Raw genomic sequence first — 20,429 nt, forward strand, 5'->3', positions numbered from 1 at the left:
AAACGGAAATCTTCCGATCAGGACAATGTCTTGATGATGATGTTGGGTTCTTGTATAGCGCCGGTATCCGCCTCAGCTGGGCGCTCAAGGCTCATATAACAAATGAAGCCTATAATCTCCTAAACAGCAGCAGATACCAGCTGCAAGTTCCACTGTATATGAGCTCTTGCTGTACCATCAGCTGTACCGTTGCCCACAATAATTATAGTGAGCTTTCCATTTACATTTAAAGGAACATTTGCTTGATTTGTGTAGCACCTTAAATTTGAAACACTCTCTGGGATATCATAATTGTCTATTTATAGTTTTACTAGGATTAAATCTATAGAAATATTACCTTTCCCAGTAGGTGAGCTAGTGTGCTTGACTTATTCCTCAAAATATCCACATTCCTCTCACTGTTGATAAACTAAAGAAAAAAGTAAAGAATTATGTAAAACAAAATATGTATATTTCACTTTTTCAAATATATTGTACAATATAGAAAGGATTAATCTTAAACATTCTAATCAATAAATCTTCTATGTAAAATTTCTCTCCCATGCCTTCATTTGTGACTTTAAGACACAAAACTGATTTTGGTTTGTACTTCTTTTGTTGAACAGTGTTGTAAACTAAAATTGCAAAAATGCTTTATCTAACATGGTGTTAATCAGAATTCTCGCAAAAATAAATATTTGAAATTTTGCATTAATTTCAGAAACATCAAAGACTGATGATCTTATTGCACATTTCCTCAATAGGTAAATGTTTAAGGAATTTCTAAAAACATATACTTGTTTTCATACAAAGACAACCAAATTCAATACCTGTTGATGGTCATGTACAATGTACAACTCCAGATATTTGCGTTCGAGGTGAATAGCAGATGGTAGGGCGACTTGCCTGACCTGTCTTCTCAATCGATGCCACAACTTCCCTGGGGGATCCTGCCCTGAAAAAAGTCAGTCTTTTTCAATTTCTATATCTACTAGTAGTTCCATCATAATTCAATTGATTGCATTTTTTCTTGACTGTACCAAAAATGATCAATATATATATGATCAATTTATTTTCAGTCATTATAGGTATTTGAACCCACAAGAGTAAATCAAAACAGACTTTAAGATTTTTTCCCTCATATATGCTGATAAATCATCTGAAATCAAAATATATAAAAAACATCAGAAAACAAGGGTCAATTACATATAATCAGTCTTTTCCTTCTCTGTCTTGTGGTGTGTTGGCAGCCAGTAAAAAGATGACTATTTTTGCCACTGCTTTAATTTGGAGCCTTCTTTGAGAGGATGAAAAGCTTCTTTCCCGTCATCCTTTTTTTTTCTCTTTTACTTTCTTTTTTTCCTTCTCATTTTTTTCTCCTTTTATTTTCTTTTCTGTTAATCTTTCTTTTTTCTTTGTCTTTTTTCGTTTCTTTTTCTTCTTTTTTCTACCCGCCTCTTTTCTTTTTTTTCCCTTTTCTTTCTCTGTTTTCTTTTATTTTTTCATGCTTTTTTTTCTTTTCTTGATCTTTTCTTACTTTTTTCTTCTCTCTTCTCTCTGTTTCTTTTCTGTATCTTTTTTATTTTTTTTATTTTTTTTCCCTTATTTTTTTCTCTTTTTTTGTTTCCTTTTGCTTTTGTTTTGATTGCAATTAAGAATTTATTTTAGTACCTTTCTTTAGTAAAATACTCCCAAGTAGCCTTTGCTCAAGAATCTTCATCAGTTTTATTTAAATGTCAAATGGAAATCATATATTTCATGGTTACATATCTTAAGAAAAAGGTCATTAAACATACAACTAGCTTTTATATAAAAACTGATATGTTTTCCAACTCACTTTTTTCATGACGAGGTCTTTCAACAGATGTCAGTCGTGTGAATTGATGTAATACATGACTTCGTGTTGTTGCTCCAGTGATGAGATAAGTGTTATTTCCATCATAAATTGTGCCACTGTTGATTTAAAGAAAACTATGATCATCTCCATGAATCTAGAATAACTCACACTTGCGTATTATTGCCATAAACAGCTAACAGTGGAGGTACAAAGCCTTAGAACAATAAAAAATATACTGTCAATTGCTCGGGTCTACACTTGTAGGGTAAAGGGTCAGAGTAAATATTCTATACTGCACTTTTGTAATACTTATAGCTGAAAAAATTGATAAAATTAATGTTTATTCCCTTCAAATTAGACCTGACACAGTGAATTTTAACAACCAAAAAATAATAATAATAATAATGAATAGGGATCTAGGCCTATTCAACTGGTCTGGCAGATTTAATGGAGGCTGGGCACAATAACACATTTGGCCCAGTATCTAAATGACACAAAAAGATCTTATCCAGGAAGGTCTACTGTCCCTGTATCACTATAATGATACAGGGACAGTAGACCTCTAGATCCCTTATAGATCTATTTGTGTTATCATATTTTTAATTCTTATCGTTTTTACATTTAAATCTTGCCCTTGCCTTGGCTTGCAATTTGAAATCCCTCTGTCCCTGGCTAGGGTAGGCAATGGCACTAGATTTGTGCTGTAGACATGTGTCCAAAAAGTCAATAGGTGAGTTGGCCTCAAATTTTCTTTCTGTATTTTAAGTGCATGTAGTAGTTACAAAATACGTCAAACCCTCGTTGCAGATTCACCGCACCATCTCATGACTTTGCTACGGTCCTATACCCCAATAACAAAATCCTCGTTGGAGGAACCAAGATATTTCATTCCCAAGCGCTATCAACCCTGAATCGCCCAATAATCCCTCTTATGTAATGTTTCTCCTCCGCAGGCGCAAGCCCAAGCCCAAGGGTTAGACCATAAACAACAGCTGTGATATTACATAAGAGCAGCTCTGCCTAAAGTAGCACTTTCGGAATTAAATTATTGTATTTGATATTTAATCAAGTTTTCAAAGGCATATTGTATTTTGAAATTCAATGTTAATTTGTTTTCAATTTCGAACGAAGAAAATCGGCCCCGAAAAAAGGAAACTGATAAATAGAACAACAAGTGGAATGCCTCTGGCCGTCTCACCTGCATCACGCGATTCAATATAGCAGCAGTGCTGATTTTGAAAACTACTATAACTCGCACAAGATGTTCAGTGATACTTGGTTACTCTTATTTCCACGTTTTATGAACTAGACCAATACACTTATAGAGATATGATGGCAATTCAACAAATACCCCCAACGTGGCCAAAGTTCTTTGACCTTACATGACCTTTGACCTTGATCATGTGACCTGAAACTCGCACAGGATGTTCAGTCATACTTGATTACTATTATGTCCAAGTTTTATGAACTAGACCAACACACTTTCAAATTTATGGCTGTAATTCAACAAATACCCCAATTTGGCCAAAGTTCATTGACCCTAAATGACCTTTGACCTTGATCATGTGACCTGAAACTTGCACGGGATGTTCATTAATACTTGATTACTATTATGTCCAAGTTTCATGAATCAGATCCATAAACTTTCAAAGTTATGATGGTAATTCAACAGATACCCCCAATTCGGCCAAAGTTCATTGACCCTAAATGACCTTTGACCTTGGTCATGTGATGTGAAACTCATGCAGGATGTTCAGTGATACTTGATTAACCTTATGTATAAGTTTCATGAACTAGGTCCATATATTTTCTAAGTTATGATGACATTTCAAAAACTTAACCTTAGGTTTAGATTTTGATGTTGATTCCCCCAACATGGTCTAAGTTCATTGACCCTAAATGACCTTTGACCTTGGTCATGTGACATGAAACTCAGGCAGGATGTTCAGTAATACTTGATTAACCTTATGGCCAAGTTTCATGAACTAGGTCCATATACTTTCTAAGTTATGCTGTCATTTCAAAAACTATAACCTCAGGTTAAGATTTGGTGTTGACGCCGCCGTCGCCGTCGGAAAAGCGGCGCCTATAGTCTCACTCTGCTATGCAGGTGAGACAAAAATGATTGCATGTGCTGGTGGGCCGCAGAGTTTGATTGAATCGTCATGCTGCATAAGCAATAAAGAAAGGAAGGAAGAAAGAGAAAGAATTAAAGAAAGATAGAAGCCGAAGGAAGGAAGTAAAATAGGAGCCGATGAAGGAAAGAAGAAAGAAAGATTAACATTTAAAGAAACAAATATAAAAGTAAAGAAGGAAAAGTAAGAGGAAACACAGAAACGTAAAAGGAGATAGGGAGAAAAACAGAAAGAGGATCCATATTTCATTTCCAAGCGCGATCAACCCTCTATCACCGATAATCCATCTTATCAGGCAAGCTGAGGGTAGACCATAAACAACAGCTGATATTACGTAAGAGCAGCTCTGCCTGTAGTAGGCCTTTCGGAATTAAATGATTTCATTTGATATTTAATCAAGTTTTCAAAGGCATATTGTATTTTGAAATCCAATGTTATTCTGTTTTCAGTTTCGAACGAAGATAATTGGCCCCAAATTAAGGAAACTATTAAAGAGAATAAAAATGACTGCATGCGATAGCGAGCGAGTTTGCTTGAATCGGTGCACTGCCTATGTAATTGCATTTTTTTTTTTTCCGGACCCATCGAGGTCAAGAAACACATGTTTAGATACTTAAATAACTTGGCCTGGGGTGATTGAGTTTTTCCATGGTTCGTAATCGGGGTTTGCCTTTTCCAATGACGGAATTGCCTCATGAATGTAGCGACATCTTCACATTTTCTGGCAGCCAAGTTATCTATCAATGTGACATGTTTCCACTGCTCCTCACAAAGGCTCAAACAGTCTAGGTCAGTATATAACCTTGTTCATTGAATGAGTGGGTCAGCATAAAGACTTTAAAATGCCTATTTTTAACCACTTGCCCACACCATATAGCCTATAGGGGTGGACCAATATGCATTTCCAGGCACATTTTATGGAGTATTTAAGCCTTATTTTTCACTATTTAGGAAATTTTGTGGTAAGTTTTGAGCAATGTCTGTGATAAAAATGCTAATAAAGAACATATTAACGTAATGCTTTTCAGTAAAAATACCGTTTCCTTTTTTTTTTTTGTCCTACCTACCCTAGGCTAGACTGAAAAGCTTCGGTCTCTGTAGACTGTAATATTGGTTGTTCTGCTGAACTCCATTGGCTCTATGCACTCACCAATTACAGAAACCGAAGTTCTAACTCGATCTGTACAGGGACTCAATGGCCATATGTTTATGTATTAAGTTTGGATAAACCAGGGAAGTGGGAATTGCGCAACAGCTGAAGAAAGTCACTGTTTTTTCCCTATTAAGTTGATTTTTTCCCGTTTTGGACAGGCAAATTTTGGTGCATTTCACAATTTTCAGGCCAGTTCTTTTTATGGAATAAAGACAAAAATCAATGAGCCCCGTCGGGGGATTTTGCATTGTTAACCCTTTAATGGCGGCTGCATGATCGCGAGCCGTCTGTGTACGAGGAGAAAAAAAAAAAAATACAAATGTTAAGAAACTCTTCGAAACAGACGGCTGCCAGCTGTCTAACCTAACCTGGCTAGCGCTGGAGAGTGGAGTGGAGATATTTCAAAGATCGACAGAACATTTCGTCCAGACTCCAGATCTACCTCTAGATCTATTTCTCACTTATCCTAGAAGAGGGAAAATCTTACCATATCTTTTCCGAACAAGCATCTAGAAACACGACAGATTTTGTCCTTCCACGAACATTTCCATGAAAAAAGCACCCGTCCTGCAAAAGATTATAGCAAGCCGACAAAATAAGCAACACATGGGACTGAAGAATTTTATAAAATATGACAGTCAAACACGCAAATTTCTATTTAAAAAAAATATCGGAAATTATAACACCTAAATAATATATACTCTAGATGGCTAAGTAGAAGAATATATAAAGTATAAATAACATTGAATGAAAACCTCAAATATTCTCACATTTTACTCAGGTGACCTCCTCGGTAAATAAATGCCACAGTGCTTTGCCTTTGACTATAATTTAAACTTAGCAAACTTTTGAGAAATCAGCTGCAAGATTCTGCGCATGTGCATTATAATTGGCACATGTACCGTACCGGTGGGGGGGGGGGGAGGGGATTAGGAGAATATTAAAGAATCAAAATCAAAAGATATTCCGTCGACTCCGATTATAGGTCATATAGGACTAAATGAAGATCTCTGGCGAATGAAAATACATCCCACGGGACGTTGCAACTCATGTACGGAGAAAGAAACAGTTGAACACTACATGGTAAAATGCCCTAAGTATATAATTGAAAGGTCGATGCTTCTTGTCGAGGCAGACATCGCCGATCCTGAGGAAATCCTTAGGCTCCTGAATTCGCGGGACCCTGGTGTCCAAAATGCATTGTCTCGTTTCGTTCAGAGAACGAAACGCTTTCAAAAAGAATAATTCGATAGCAGGAAAGAGTTTATTTTTTTATTTTTTTTTATCCGTGAAGGAAAGAGAAAAATATCTATTTGATTATTATCTAATTACTTATTTGTTCATATAGATACATATGTGTGTATTTGTGTATATGTCATTTATATGAGTATGATGACCACATAAGACGATTGTAATTGTTCTGTCTGTTTTAGAATAAGATATATCTCTCTTCTCTCTAGGTTATATTCCTTGTATTTAGTAGAGCTTATTATCCATTTTGGAAAAAAAATAGAAAAAGAAAGGGAAAAGAAAGGAAAAGGAAAGGAAGGAGGAGAAGAAATGAAAGGAAAAAGAATAAAGATGAAGAAATGGAACAAAGGAAAAAAAAGATAAGTATATGCATGTGTGTATATATGTGTGTGTATATATATATATATATATCTTGTTTACTAACACGTACCATCTCCATGTGCATCTAACTTACAACCTTGATTTAACAATGCACCATTTCATTTATTAAAGCCCTCATTTTGGATGCCCCCATAAATTTCGAATCATCCGAATCTCCCCATATCAAATTTTATATTTTTTCTTTACAAAACGAAACGGACATACATGTATTTGAATGGTACATGCGAGATCTTTTTTCACGGGAAAAGATTCTTTAACAGTTTATTTCTCTACTTCTTTTCCGAGTTTCAAGACTATATAGAGTATCCCAAAGGGAGCCCCCTAGCTGTCTACACCGGAGAGACAGGACGATGTCTGGACGGTGTCGTAAGAAGGGACGGGATCATGCAGTAACCTGTAAGATACGATAGTCTTTATAATAATATAATAATGATTATTAAAAACAAAATACAAATAAAATGAAATTGAAATTTAAGAAGAAAAAAAAGAAAGAAGGAGAGGAACGATTTTAAAGGACACGTCGAAGAAAAGAAAGAAAATAATAGTAGGCCTAACGAGTTGGCGGTAATAGTCAAATATGACTGGTCGCCATTAATATCCAACAAACAACAACATATGTACCAATACTTACAGACACCGTAGTTCGACGCCTTAATGGTTTATCAAGAGCTCTGTATATAGTTTCTACTGTGGACTGCAAAACAGAATAAGTTCTGAAACAAGATACAATGTATTTTTAATCTATGATTAGGATCTAAGAATGAAAGTTGATTAATAGATCTAGGTTGCTGTTTGTATTAGGGCCTACTGGTTTTCATTTTAGACAATCATTCAACACTGAATAAGATTTTTTAAGACAGATAATTTTTTTTTCTGTTTAATATAGGAAAAATAGAATTCTGTGTAGTTTCAATAATAATAATAATAATGGTGATGATGATGATGATGATGGTGATGATGATGATAAGAATGGTAGTAATGATGATGATGATGATAATGATAATAATGATAATAGTAATTATAATAATAATAATAATAATAATAATAATAATGATAATGATAATAATAATTATAATAATAATGATGATAATAATAATAATAACAATAATAATAATAATAATGATGATAATAATTAATAATAATAATGTTGATAATAATATTAATGATAATAATGGGTATAATCCAATGTTTTTCATACCTTGATTTTTGAATGTCCAATACAAAATCTTGCCCGAAGGCTGCAATAAAAACCGTTGTTTGGTTGTAAGACTGCAAGTCCTGTTGGATGAAAGCAAATAAAGAGCAAATACTAAACAATTTGGTATAAGGATGTAAATAAATAGGAAAATATTGTAGCTCTGCTATTTTACTCGTGCAAAATCTATTTAGCTCAATTCATGAATATGCGTTAGGACTGTCTATATTTTTCACGCACATGTATATTATGAATAGAGAAACACATACAATTAAACATATTTAATTATGATTGTGATATCAAAAGAATTGAAATGTGAGAAAAAATAATTTCGAAAGATGGTTCTGATTTCCTTACATAGTATATCAACAGAGTTTGCATGAAAGACTGACCTTACTAATAACAAACGTCCCTGATAACATCAAAGGCACTTGGGTAGATGAGGACTGGATTTCTTGTTCAACCTGTGATTTTGCAAGAACTGTCAGGAAATAAAACAAATATTGTATTTAAGGTAGCATACAATGTTTTCGAAGAAGATTTTGAATATGGAATTTAGAATTTGGAATTAAAATGGGGGTGAATTCAATTAAGAAGAAACGTGCATTTTTGTCTGTACGATAGAGATTTTTTTTCAAACTGTGATTTATAATTTGATTATCATTTGTCATTTGTGTAGAAAAAACATTTTGAAATCTAATACAAACATATTTCCTTGCTTTAAGAAATAATATATAAACCTATGATGATATCCTTAATGGTATATTTTCTCATGCGACGATTCAGGTCCATCTGATCAAGTGTCTATGATTAGACTCAAATTACCCTTATAATCTATTCGGTTCTTCGACTGCATGTCGACAATCTTCTTGTAAATGTTTCTCGCTTGGCGGAAATTAATGGAGATGGATTTGCCTGACAGTGAAATATGATGAAAAACATCCTTGACATAGCAACTATAGAATCAACATAACATGGATCCAATTATGGTCTAACTAGAACATAGCCTCTTTAGGCCTGTTCTAATTCTGCAAATGCTTCCACCATACACACTAAGAAATCCCGGTGCAAATGGGGTGTACGATACGTACGTACACCCCTTAATACCATCGAGGTGCAAGTTAGCTATTATGCGAGAGTCCGTGTCTGTTGTACACCCCTGTACTCTTTTCGTGCACCCCACCAGTCTCGCTGATAGACGTATGGTATAGATAAAGTTGATTTGTGATCGAGGTATACCCGAAATAGCAATGCACTTACGCCACACTTTACCTAAGTGAAATAATTTTTAAAATATTTAATATTTATGTGATGATAATTGTTTCAAAACACATTTGATTACGTATACTTTTGGAGAAACAGTAAATAGAGCTTCTTGAATCACAACTATCAGCACAAGTCAAAAAAGTATCGGATCATATCGCTAAAGACCTCATCAGGTTTTCAGCTTTTCTTGCTGGCATAGTGGGAAGAATCTCGACTCCAGATAAAACGAGGTGAGTTCGAATCCCAACTAAGGTTACCAAAAAAGTTAATGGACCGGAAATCTAGACAATCTTTTCGTTATTTTAGGTGGAGGTACATATGCACCCTAAGGGGTAGACGTGTACACCTTAAGCTGCAGATGGTCACCCCAAATAGGGGTGCACACTGTACACCCCTGTTCAGTGGCGTACCGTGAGTCACGGCATGGGGGGGGGCACCAACAAAATTTTTGAGTCACTTAGTGAGCGCGCGAAGCGCGCTCAGTTGCCAGGTATACTGACCTAATAGGGACATTTTAAGGACAGTGCCATTAAACGGATATGTATCTCACTGCTCAAATAATGCGAGCGCGAAGCGCGAGCTGAAAATTTTTGATATGCAGACCAAAAAAGGACATTATAAGCAAATTTTTGTAATCATGATACATACCTGTCTCCCTAAACAAACAATGCGAGCGCGAAGCGCGAGCTGAAATTTTTGTAAATATTGACCCCCAAACAAGGACTATATTTTAGGAATCCAATAAGAGTATACATATCTCACCATAGTCATCTAATGCGAGTGCAAAGCGCGAGCTGAAATTTTTTGATATTCAGATCAGAAAAAGAGACATTTAAGGACTGATGTTTAGGAATTCATGAAGAGCAGACATATCTCACCAATCTACTAGCGCGAACATAAGCACGGACAGGAAATGTTTTATATTAACACCTTAAAATGGGGCAATCACTTTAAGTAGTCATGAAAAGAACCATATGTCACTACATAAAACAATAATAAGTCGAAGTGCGAGGAAATATATTTGGTGTATATTGACTTAAAAACGTTAAACAGCGAATGCGAGTACCGGGAACAATGAAGACATCTAGGCCTGAGCAAAATGAAGTTATGAAAAAATGTTTCTTATGTATTATAACATAACATAATTATAATATAACATTATAATGAACAATAATTTCTTCATTCCCACTACGTTTCTCTTCCTTTCTCCCTCTTTTTCTCCTCTTCCCCGTTTTTTTTTTTTTTTTTTGGCCAGCCGATTGGGGGGGGGGGGGCACGTGCCCCCCCCATGCCCCAAATTTCTTAGTGTGTATGGGTGAAGATGCATTGTGTTGGTGGTATGCGTTGTTGTCGTATATATCAATAGCAATAGTAGTAGTAGCAGTAGTGGTAGTAGCAGTGGTAGTAGTGGTAGTAGTAGCAGTAGTAGTAGTAGTAGTAGTAGTAGTAGTTAGTCAGAAGCAGTAGTAGTAGTAGTAGTGGTAGTAGTGGTAGTAGTGGTAGTAGTAGTAGTAGTAGTAGTAGTAGTAGTAGTAGAAGTAGTAGTAGTAGTAGTAGTAGTAGTAGTAGTAGTAGTAGTAGTAGTAGTAGTAGTAGTAGTAGTAGTAGTATAGTTGGCGGAGCAAAAAAGAAAAAAAAAAAGGAAATAAAAAAAAAAGAAGGGAAAAGGAGAGGAGAAAAAGAAGGGGAAACGTTAAAGGAGGAAGACGATTGAATAAAATAAGATGAGGGAAAGACTTGGAAAATCATTTTAAAAATCTGTCATGTCACTATATAAAATTTTCGCTCGCGCTTCGCGCTCGCATTGCCTATTAGGTGATTCACATATCTTGCTCAATATGGAGCTTAAATATCAAATTTTGAAGTCAATAAACAAAACATATTACAGCTCGGAAATCGAACTTTCATTATTTTGTTTCACTTACAAAGTGATTTTTAAAAATTCTGTTTTATGGTCTGAATATTAAAATTTTCTGCTCGCGCTGCGCGCATGCAAAATTTGATTTGTCAGGTACCTATTTTTCCTGTGATGATAAAGTTCTCAAAATATCCCTATTCAGGTTTGATTGCCAAAATGTATCAGCTAGTACTGCAAGCTCGCATTTTCATTGGTGAGTTACATGTATATCTCAATATTGATTCTATAATTAACAACTTAAAATCCCCATTTCATGACAGTTTATCAAAAATTACGGCTTGCATTGATTGTTGAACATTAACTCATGCATCTTATTCATTGCAATAGTGCTTTAAATGTCCAGTTTTCAAGCAATAATATTAATAAATTTTACGCTCTTATTAGGCTTATTAGATTAATAAATAAGATATTAATTTAATCATCAAACTGTCCCTTTTTTCAGAATGGAATATCGACAAGTTCCATCTTGCGCTTAGAAAGAGAAATAGGAAGATAGTCATCATTTTCATATGATGACATAATGTTCTTAGAATGTCCCTGTCCTATGTCAAAACTCTAAGTAATAATATTGAAACATATAAGCTCTTTTTTTAACTGTGATCCATATCCACCTCACAATTTTCCTACAAAGTGCTTGAAATACAGAGCTTAAATTGACCCCTTTTCAGATCAGAACATCAAATATTTTAAGGTCGCGCTTCGCGCCCGCTTTATTGATTTTCATAATAAAAATGAATATTTAGAATACCTAGATTCTAGATCGCGCATGTTTTATTCAGATACGCAGCTTGTTCTCTATTTTAATCATTATCCAATACATCAAAAGTTTTCTGCTCGCGCTTTGCGCTCGCATTATTAATGTAGAAAGATCTCCAATTACTCATCATTTTCATGATTTACAAAACATGAATAGAGTGTCCCATTTTTAGTTGTAAATCTCGAATTTTTCCGCTCGCGCTTCGCGCTCGCACCAATTGTTTTAATAGTTATATGCGTATCCTTATCGCGATTACAAAAATTGCTTAGAATTTCTATTCTTCAGGTAGAAATTTCAAAATTTTATATGATTGTTGAAATATGTAAGGTATTCATGGCTAACTGCAAGCAGCCGTTAACAGATCCCTTTTTGATCAGATCAAAACGTATATTAAAAATTTCTGCTCGCGCAGTAATTATTTAGTTGGATACACATCTGGTTTAGGATCACAAACATTGCTAAGAATGTTGGAATTTTAGGAAAAAATACTTGAAATAAAAAGAAAATAGCTCGTGCTTCGTGCTCGCACTATCTAAATAAGGCTTTTGAGATTATGATATACATGTATTTATGTTGACTGATAACAATAAAGCTTAGAAGTGATTATAAGGACTACCCCTTAAAAGTAACAAACAAAAATCAACTTTGAGCGGCCGATCGGGAAAATGTGGCTGAAAAAAATTTCGCCCCCCCCCTTATTGGGGAAGGCTGGATCCGCCCCTGATTATAGTAGTAGTATTAGTAATAGTAGTAGTGGTGGTGGTGGTAGTAGTAGTAGTAGTAGTAGTAGTAGTAGTAGTAGTAGTAGTAGTAGTAGGAGTAGTACTTAGTCGTAGGCCCTATCTGCCTATAGTAGGCTAGTAATAGCATCAGAGGAAGAAGTATCGTTGAATAGTATATTAGTAGTATTAAAGTAGTTGGAAAGAAGAGAATATGTAATTGGGAACAGAAACAAAGTAAAACAATACATTATTTATATTCTTCATTATTTTGCAAACTGTTTACCCCTGATCTCAATCTGTCCTTTTTTGTATTCGATAGGAATTACGTTCAAGCTGAATGATTTTTGAAAACCTTGAAATGAATATTCTATGGTCCGGTTGTCCCGGTTGCATAAGAGGTAAACATTTTAGAGGGGGATAAAACGAAACGCGCGCGATAAAAATCCTGAAAATCACAACCAAGCTAAACGAGTGACCCCCATAAATCATTTTTTTAACATCAAAGTGTAATATATCAACATCCATCCGAACATTCATGTTACAATTTTGTCGATAACACTTCGAATTGTGTTACCTACAGCATTTAAACAAATCCGTCCAAAATGCAAAATGCAGAGATCACCAGATGGGAACGTTGTATCGAATTTTGTTATTTTCTTAGAGGGGCGAAACAGTCCCTAAAGATTCAATATTTTATTTCATTGACAGGTTAAATACCCAGCTAGTATCCTTAACATGCAATCCATGCATCACCACTTGTATCGAGTTTTAAAAATATCATTTTAGGTTGTGAAAGTGGGGTTGAAATGTGCCTCTAAGGAGTGACTTATTTATGTTTTCTTTTAGATGCAAGTATATAAAATGTATATGGATTGACCTATTTTACGAAGTGAAAATCAAAAGTGTTGAAACAACAGGGGAAGTGAAGAGACACGCCCCCAATTTCTCACAATTTATTTTCAAAGTATATATCGATTTCCTTTAATCGGTGTTCGTTTAATTTCCTTCCTCATTATACCGGTATTTTTATTTATGAAATGTCTTCATCATGTTCATTGACTCTTTTTAAATCCAATCTTTTTCACATGCTTAATTTTAATTTTGGTTAAGATGCCATTGATCAGTCAAAATATAATCGACTAAATATGAAAAACAGCAGAAATGCTTTGAAAAGTAGCAGGTGCTTTTTATATTTTGAATTTTGATTGTGATATACCAAATTTGGCCCATTTTTTTTATAATGATTTTTATGGGTGATACGTGAAGAGGGTTTCAGCATGGAACTACTATAGTAGTATGTCCATGGTTTCAGTCAGGAGCTATCACAGAGGGCGTTATATCAGGTCACAAAGGGGATGATCCTCTATCTGGATGTCAGATTAATTGTAGTCTTTACCTACAGACAGGAATGTTCCTGTGCTTGATTTCAACAGTTTAAATCTGGGGTTTCTTTTTTTTTTTAAATTGTAAATTGCTTTATTAAGACGGCCCTATATCAATGGACTGAGATTATCTTATCCTTATCCTTTTCACTGCCATTCCATATTGATATTGAATGTTCGAAAATCTTTTTTTTTTGTCGATGATTCAACCTTTATAAAAAGGAGATACTAACCACTCAAAATGTATTCATTTTGGTTAGGCTTAGACGTAGATAAGGCACCTGATTGAGCCACAAGGTACATAGCTCGAATTTTCTATGAAGCCTATTTTTCCTCACAATCTACTTAAAGACAAGTCATTTTTTATGGGTGTCAAGTCATTTTTCATCGTGCCAGTAGGAGCTACCTAAGAAAAAAAAATCACATCTCAGAAGACGACTAGAGGATGTGATTTGATCTTCACACCTGGCAAATACGATTAACCTATGTCAATTGAAAGCAGCATGGGTCTAAATACCCTTCAAATTGGGCCTGCACGAGTTCAGGTATGGTGGTCTTCGTCTTCATTCAATTCATCGAGCATCCTTTAACAAAATCATCATTCTGACATCATATAGCACACCTCTTTTATAGTAATTTCTGCATTTCGGATTTTTGAGAAAAAAAGTCAATATTCATATATAGCGCCTATATTAGAATTTCTCGAAGCGATATACCTTAAATAAGCTAACTACTTAACTTAATAATCTAATGACCCTTTTATTCAAAATGTTTCCAAAACAATCAATTTTTAAATTGATTATTAAAGGCGAAAACAGTATTACCAGTGTCAGTATACGCAGGATAGTCCGCTACCAGAATTTTTTATCTCTTAGCCTTCCCCCGTTCTTGGAATAGTATTTGAAAAATAGTTAAAAAAGCTATAATCCTGTTTTATTGTATTTTCTTTTCGAGTTTATGCTGTCACTCTTGACATATTACATGCACTTTCTATTTCAAACATTTTACTTCATATCGGTGGCATCGCCTTTTTTCGACTTAATTTACGATTGCACTCTAAAAGGTGTTTATCTGGTTGCTACGATTATGCACGGATCAACTCTAAAATGGAGGGGGATAAAGATATGATCCTTGAGATATGGCAGACATGTTGACAAAAACTGTTTTCAGAATAACAGTGTCAATAGGAATATCCTGAAGAAAGATTGTAAGCAAACAGCAGATGTCAGGATAGACCTAGAATGCTTAAAATGGGATCAAACTTATAAAGCTTTGTCGATAAGTCAAACTCTATATTACAAAGATTTCATGAGGCTGTCAAGGCCGCAACATCTCATGAAAACAATTGAAGACCATGACAATAGATAACGATTTATGAAGGCTCAAAACTTCTTTCAGTTTTCTCCGTTTTCCCTTTCTTTGCGAGTGGTAAGGCATGTGCTTTGCTTGTCTAAAAATTAAAATGCATGCAAGCCATCTTCATTTCCATAATTACATTTGTCATGTAGGTCTACTGTGTGCAATGACAAATATGTATAGAGGTAAACATATCACGTTCATATCACTGGATAATCATCACCTTCATGTCTTTAAGATGAGTGTTGGCAAACTCATTTCAAACAAAATAATTGGCGTTGCCGCACAAATGAAGATGTTGCGCAATAGTAATTCATCTCGCCTTGGATAATGCCTGATATACCCCCCCCCCCCAACAAAAAAAATGAATTCAATTTCGAAACTCTGCAATTTCAGCAGATAAACAAAGAATGGTGCCAAATTATAATTTTTACTTGCGGTTACAAGACACGTGATTGAGAATATAACGATATGACGCAGCCAACACATCCTCCATCTTGTCGGGTCCATGATCGGATACCTGAAAAGAAAATACACAATCATATTAATATTGATAGACTTATAGTTTTAACACATTGAAATTAATGTACTGGGTCCCTTCCTACAAAGAGTTGCGAAAGATTCAAATTACACTATATAATTGTGATTAATCTAAGTTTGTGTTTTTCAGAGCAGTGACGAAATGAGCCAAACATTCTGAGAAGAACAAAATGCGTTTGAATAGGAACATTTCTTTTAAATCGCAAACGAGCGAAAAGTTTTACTTTTTCAAAGTAAAAACCTATTCTTATGGTATATTTTCACATAAACTGCAACAAATAATTTGAGTTCAATTTAAATCTATTGCAACCCAATAACACACGGATCTCTATAAATTTAATTTGGGAGGTGCTGGAGTACCTCCCTCTGATTACGATAAGAAAGACGTTTGCAAAATGAGCAATTAGGCATATATAAAATTATATACCGTTCGTCATTATTTATATTGCATAATCATTAACAAATATTAATAGTCACCATTCGGTTGAATCTTTATCATCACTTAGGCATACATGTAAACATCAGTAATTGTGCATACTTGTGATGATGATACTTTCCCAAAAATATAGAAATTTATTAACAAATGTCGATTCTGTATGATGTATGAAGCCTTGTTACACCCTTTTTGGCTGTCAAAGTCAACAGTTTTAAGGTGACACTTTACTTATCACGAAAGTCACCAGAGTAAAATCATTATAATTTATTTATCCCATAGAAAACCCCCAGGTATGTTTCATACATAATGTCTCGGTCAATGTTTCCGCAAAAGAGTAAAAGCGTTTTAAAACAAAATACACCACTGGGAGGACATCTGTAAACGACTACAGGTATTCAAAACAGGACAAAATTCACGCTCTATATGAGAATTTAAAAGTCTCAGGAATCATTTTGAATGAAACTTTTGATGTTTTTCGACTCATAGCGTGATGATTCGGTGGGCTGAACTTCGTCTGACCACATCCCTTCAATAATCCCCCGTGTTCCTGAATACAGGTATTTTCTGATCAAAATTAATCATTGTTTTACAGGCAATTGATATCATTGTCTGTGGCATATATGAATCACTGATGGAATAGGCGACGAAGGTAGAGCGAACATATTCACATTGTGAAATGAAGAGTTTGGTTGCAAGAGGGGTTAGGTCCACTTTGGACCATTTCGAGAAAAATCGTGTGTTTTATCCTCACTTATTGCAATATTCTTATGAGAAACTAATTTTGTCATGATGTGAACATGAAATTGGGTATAAAAGAAATCTACCTGTCTTCATTTTTTCTATACATTTTTTCAAAAATTATCATTGTGGAATTAAACCCTTTTGCAAGCAAACTGAAATGAATCCAATATCTTTTAGATAAAAAAAGTGATTTTCTTTGCCATTTTTTCACGTTTTAATGTGAATTTAAAATTTTGTTTGGTATTATCAGAGCGACTAAAAATTTATAGGTTTTGAGACAGAAAATGACAAATGAGCTCTTCAGAAGCGTTTGGTTGCAAAAGGGGTTAGGTCCACTCCAAGAAAATCATTTTTTTTAAGGCCAAGTCCACCCCAGAAAAATGTTAATTAGAATCAATAAAGAAAAATCAAACAAACATAACGCTGAAAATTTCATCAAAATCGGATGTAAAATAAGAAAGTTATGACATTTTAAAGTTTCGCTTATTTTTCACAAAACGGTTATATACACAGCTCAGTGATATGCAAATGTGAGAGTCGATGATGTTCCTCACTCCCTATTTCTTTTGTTTTTTATTGTTTGAATTATACAATATTTCAATTTTTACAGATTTGACCATAGGGACCGACTTGACTGAATCATATAGTATTAAACAATGATAATTTCACATATTCAGGGAGGAATAAAACTTTTCTTCACAGGACAATGAGGAGAAAATTAGAATATTTCATATTTCAGATAATAAAATACAAAAGAAATAGTGAGTGAGTGACGTCATCAGTTCCCTCATTTGCATACTGACCAGGATGTGCATACAACTGTTTTGTGAAATTAAGCGAAATTTAAAAATGTCATAACTTTCTTATTTTACATCCGATTTTGATGAAATTTTCAGTGTTATGCTTGTTGAATTATTCTCTTTTTATTTAAATAAACTTTTTGTTGGGGTGGACTTGTCCTTTAATTCTCCCATATTGCAATATTCTTGTGCGAAATTTAATTTTCATGATACCCTACCATGTAAACATAAAATTGGGTATAAAAGAAATCTACCTGTCTTCATACCTTTTTAAATGTTCTTTACACAAAAAATCTTTGTGGACCTAACCCCTTTTGCAACTGAGCTCTTCAAATATGCTTGTAGAAAACCGAATGGGTTAATGGGTTATATTGGATAGAAAGTTCAATAGTTCATAAATAGAACAACACATCTATTTTTCAGACATAAAATGTGAATAAGCTAAATCTGATTTTGTATATGTGATTCCTTAACACAAGCGATCGATGGAGAGTGGGATAGGGGGAGGTGGTTTGAGGGGTGATGGGTGTGGGGATGGAGTGGGTAGTGAGAGTGGGATAGGGGAGGTGGTTTGAGGGGTGTGGGGATGGAGGGGGAGTGAGAGTGGGATAGGGGGAGGTGGTTTGAGGGGTGATGGGTGTGGGGGTGGAGTGGGGAGTGAGAGTGGGATAGGGGGAGGTGGTTTGAGGGGTGATGGGTGTGGGGATGGAGTGAGAGTGGGATATAGGGGAGGTGGTTTGAGGGGTGATGGGTGTGGGGATGGAGTGAGAGTGGGATAGGGGGAGGTGGTTTGAGGGGTGATGGGTGTGGGGATGGAGTGAGAGTGGGATATAGGGGAGGTGGTTTGAGGGGTGATGGGTGTGGGGATGGAGTGAGAGTGGGATAGGGGGAGGTGGTTTGAGGGATGATGGGTGTGGGGATGGAGTGGGGAGTGAGAGTGGGATAGGGGAGGTGGTTTGAGGGGTGATGGGTGTGGGGATGGAGTGAGAGTGGGATAGGGGGAGGTGGTTTGAGGGGTGATGGGTGTGGGGATGGAGTGATAGTGGGATATAGGGGAGGTGGTTTGAGGGGTGATGGGTGTGGGGATGGAGTGAGAGTGGGATAGGGGGAGGTGGTTTGAGGGGTGATGGGTGTGGGGATGGAGTGAGAGTGGGATATAGGGGAGGTGGTTTGAGGGGTGATGGGTGTGGGGATGGAGTGAGAGTGGGATAGGGGGAGGTGGTTTGAGGGATGATGGGTGTGGGGATGGAGTGGGGAGTGAGAGTGGGATAGGGGAGGTGGTTTGAGGGGTGATGGGTGTGGGGATGGAGTGAGAGTGGGATATAGGGGAGGTGGTTTGAGGGGTGATGGGTGTGGGGATGGAGTGAGAGTGGGATAGGGGGAGGTGGTTTGAGGGGTGATGGGTGTGGGGATGGAGTGGGGAGTGAGAGTGGGATAGGGGAGGTGGTTTGAGGGGAGATGGGTGTGGGGATGGAGTGAGAGTGGGATAGGGGGAGGTGGTTTGAGGGATGATGGGTGTGGGGATGGAGTGGGTAGTGAGAGTGGGATATACGGGAGGTGGTTTAGGGGTGATGGGTGTGGGGATGGAATGAAAGTGGGATAGGGGGAGGTGGTTTGAGGGATGATGGGTGTTGGGATGGAGTGGGGAGTGAGAGTGGGATAGGGGAGGTGGTTTGAGAGGTGATGGGTGTGGGGATGGAGTGGGGAGTGGCAAGTGGAAGAGTTAGAGGGATGGTAATAAAGGTATATTGAAAAAAAGTGGAATGTCTGAACCGACGACGATGAATGATTCATTGACAAAAATGTGATAGAAATATGTCTCGTCTCATTCTCTGTTTCCTCCTATTGAACATTTGTGAGATCACATAATCAAGAAACATTGGTATTTTCGAGAGTACAATCTTGTTGAATTGTTGAAAAAAAAATCTCCCTCAACATTAATCCAGGCGTATCAAGATCGCCAGAGTTATCCACATCAATCATTTTGAAAACTAATAAAGATCATAGTTAGGAACCACAAACCTACTTCAATATCACAAAGTACGTGACATAAGATACAAATTCTGTCAGAAAATAAAATTGAAATGACACAACTGATATTGGTATATACGCCGTTGACAATAAACAATGGCCTTGTTAGCATTCGGTTTCAAAACGAGTCTTTTCTTTCAAAGAATGTTGATTTACGGTCAGAAAACGTTAATTTCACATAAAAGAGTTACCAGGACATATATTTATGTTTGTGTACAGCACGAAAACAGGTTCCTTTTAATATCCGTCTGCTCACATTCAGTCGTTTTTTTTTAGATTGATAAAAAGTGATGAACACTCCTTGGTAATATTCTTTGTACATAGCATGATGACAAGTTTCATTACTTATTATTGACCAGATAAGATGTTTATATGTATTTATTTAAACAGCTTACCTGGTCAAATATATATACTTGAAAGAATGGAATATTATTTATAATTTGTTTTATTTTACTCTCTTTGATAAGGAAAGAAACGAGAAAAATTATATATCATCATAAACAAATATAAAGTTGATCTTCCCGTGTTCAGAAAAGCTGTTAGTTTGTA

At 35.8% G+C, this 20,429-nt stretch overlaps 1 protein-coding gene across 2 annotated transcripts in view; it reads right to left on the reverse strand.

The window, feature by feature from the left end:
- LOC129256838 (hemicentin-1-like) overlaps positions 1 to 15,846 on the reverse strand; it is a 58,825-nt gene extending 42,979 nt beyond the window's left edge. The window contains exons 1-8 of one of the 2 annotated variants that reach the window (XM_054895031.2): positions 15,767 to 15,846; positions 8,324 to 8,412; positions 7,935 to 8,014; positions 7,368 to 7,449; positions 5,592 to 5,671; positions 1,817 to 1,932; positions 810 to 934; positions 338 to 409 (exon numbers count right to left, since the gene is read on the reverse strand). In XM_054895031.2, coding sequence (XP_054751006.2) covers positions 338 to 409; positions 810 to 934; positions 1,817 to 1,932; positions 5,592 to 5,671; positions 7,368 to 7,449; positions 7,935 to 8,014; positions 8,324 to 8,412; positions 15,767 to 15,842 — 720 coding nt within the window. In that variant the 5' untranslated portion in view covers positions 15,843 to 15,846. Of the gene's footprint in view, positions 1 to 337; positions 410 to 809; positions 935 to 1,816; positions 1,933 to 5,591; positions 5,672 to 7,367; positions 7,450 to 7,934; positions 8,015 to 8,323; positions 8,413 to 15,766 lie in introns of those variants that run through there. The other variant, XM_054895032.2, reaches the window with a different exon arrangement.
- Positions 15,847 to 20,429: the final 4,583 nt, after the last annotated feature.

This window comes from Lytechinus pictus, chromosome 3 (assembly GCF_037042905.1).
Source record: "Lytechinus pictus isolate F3 Inbred chromosome 3, Lp3.0, whole genome shotgun sequence".
NCBI lineage: Eukaryota > Metazoa > Echinodermata > Echinoidea > Temnopleuroida > Toxopneustidae > Lytechinus > Lytechinus pictus.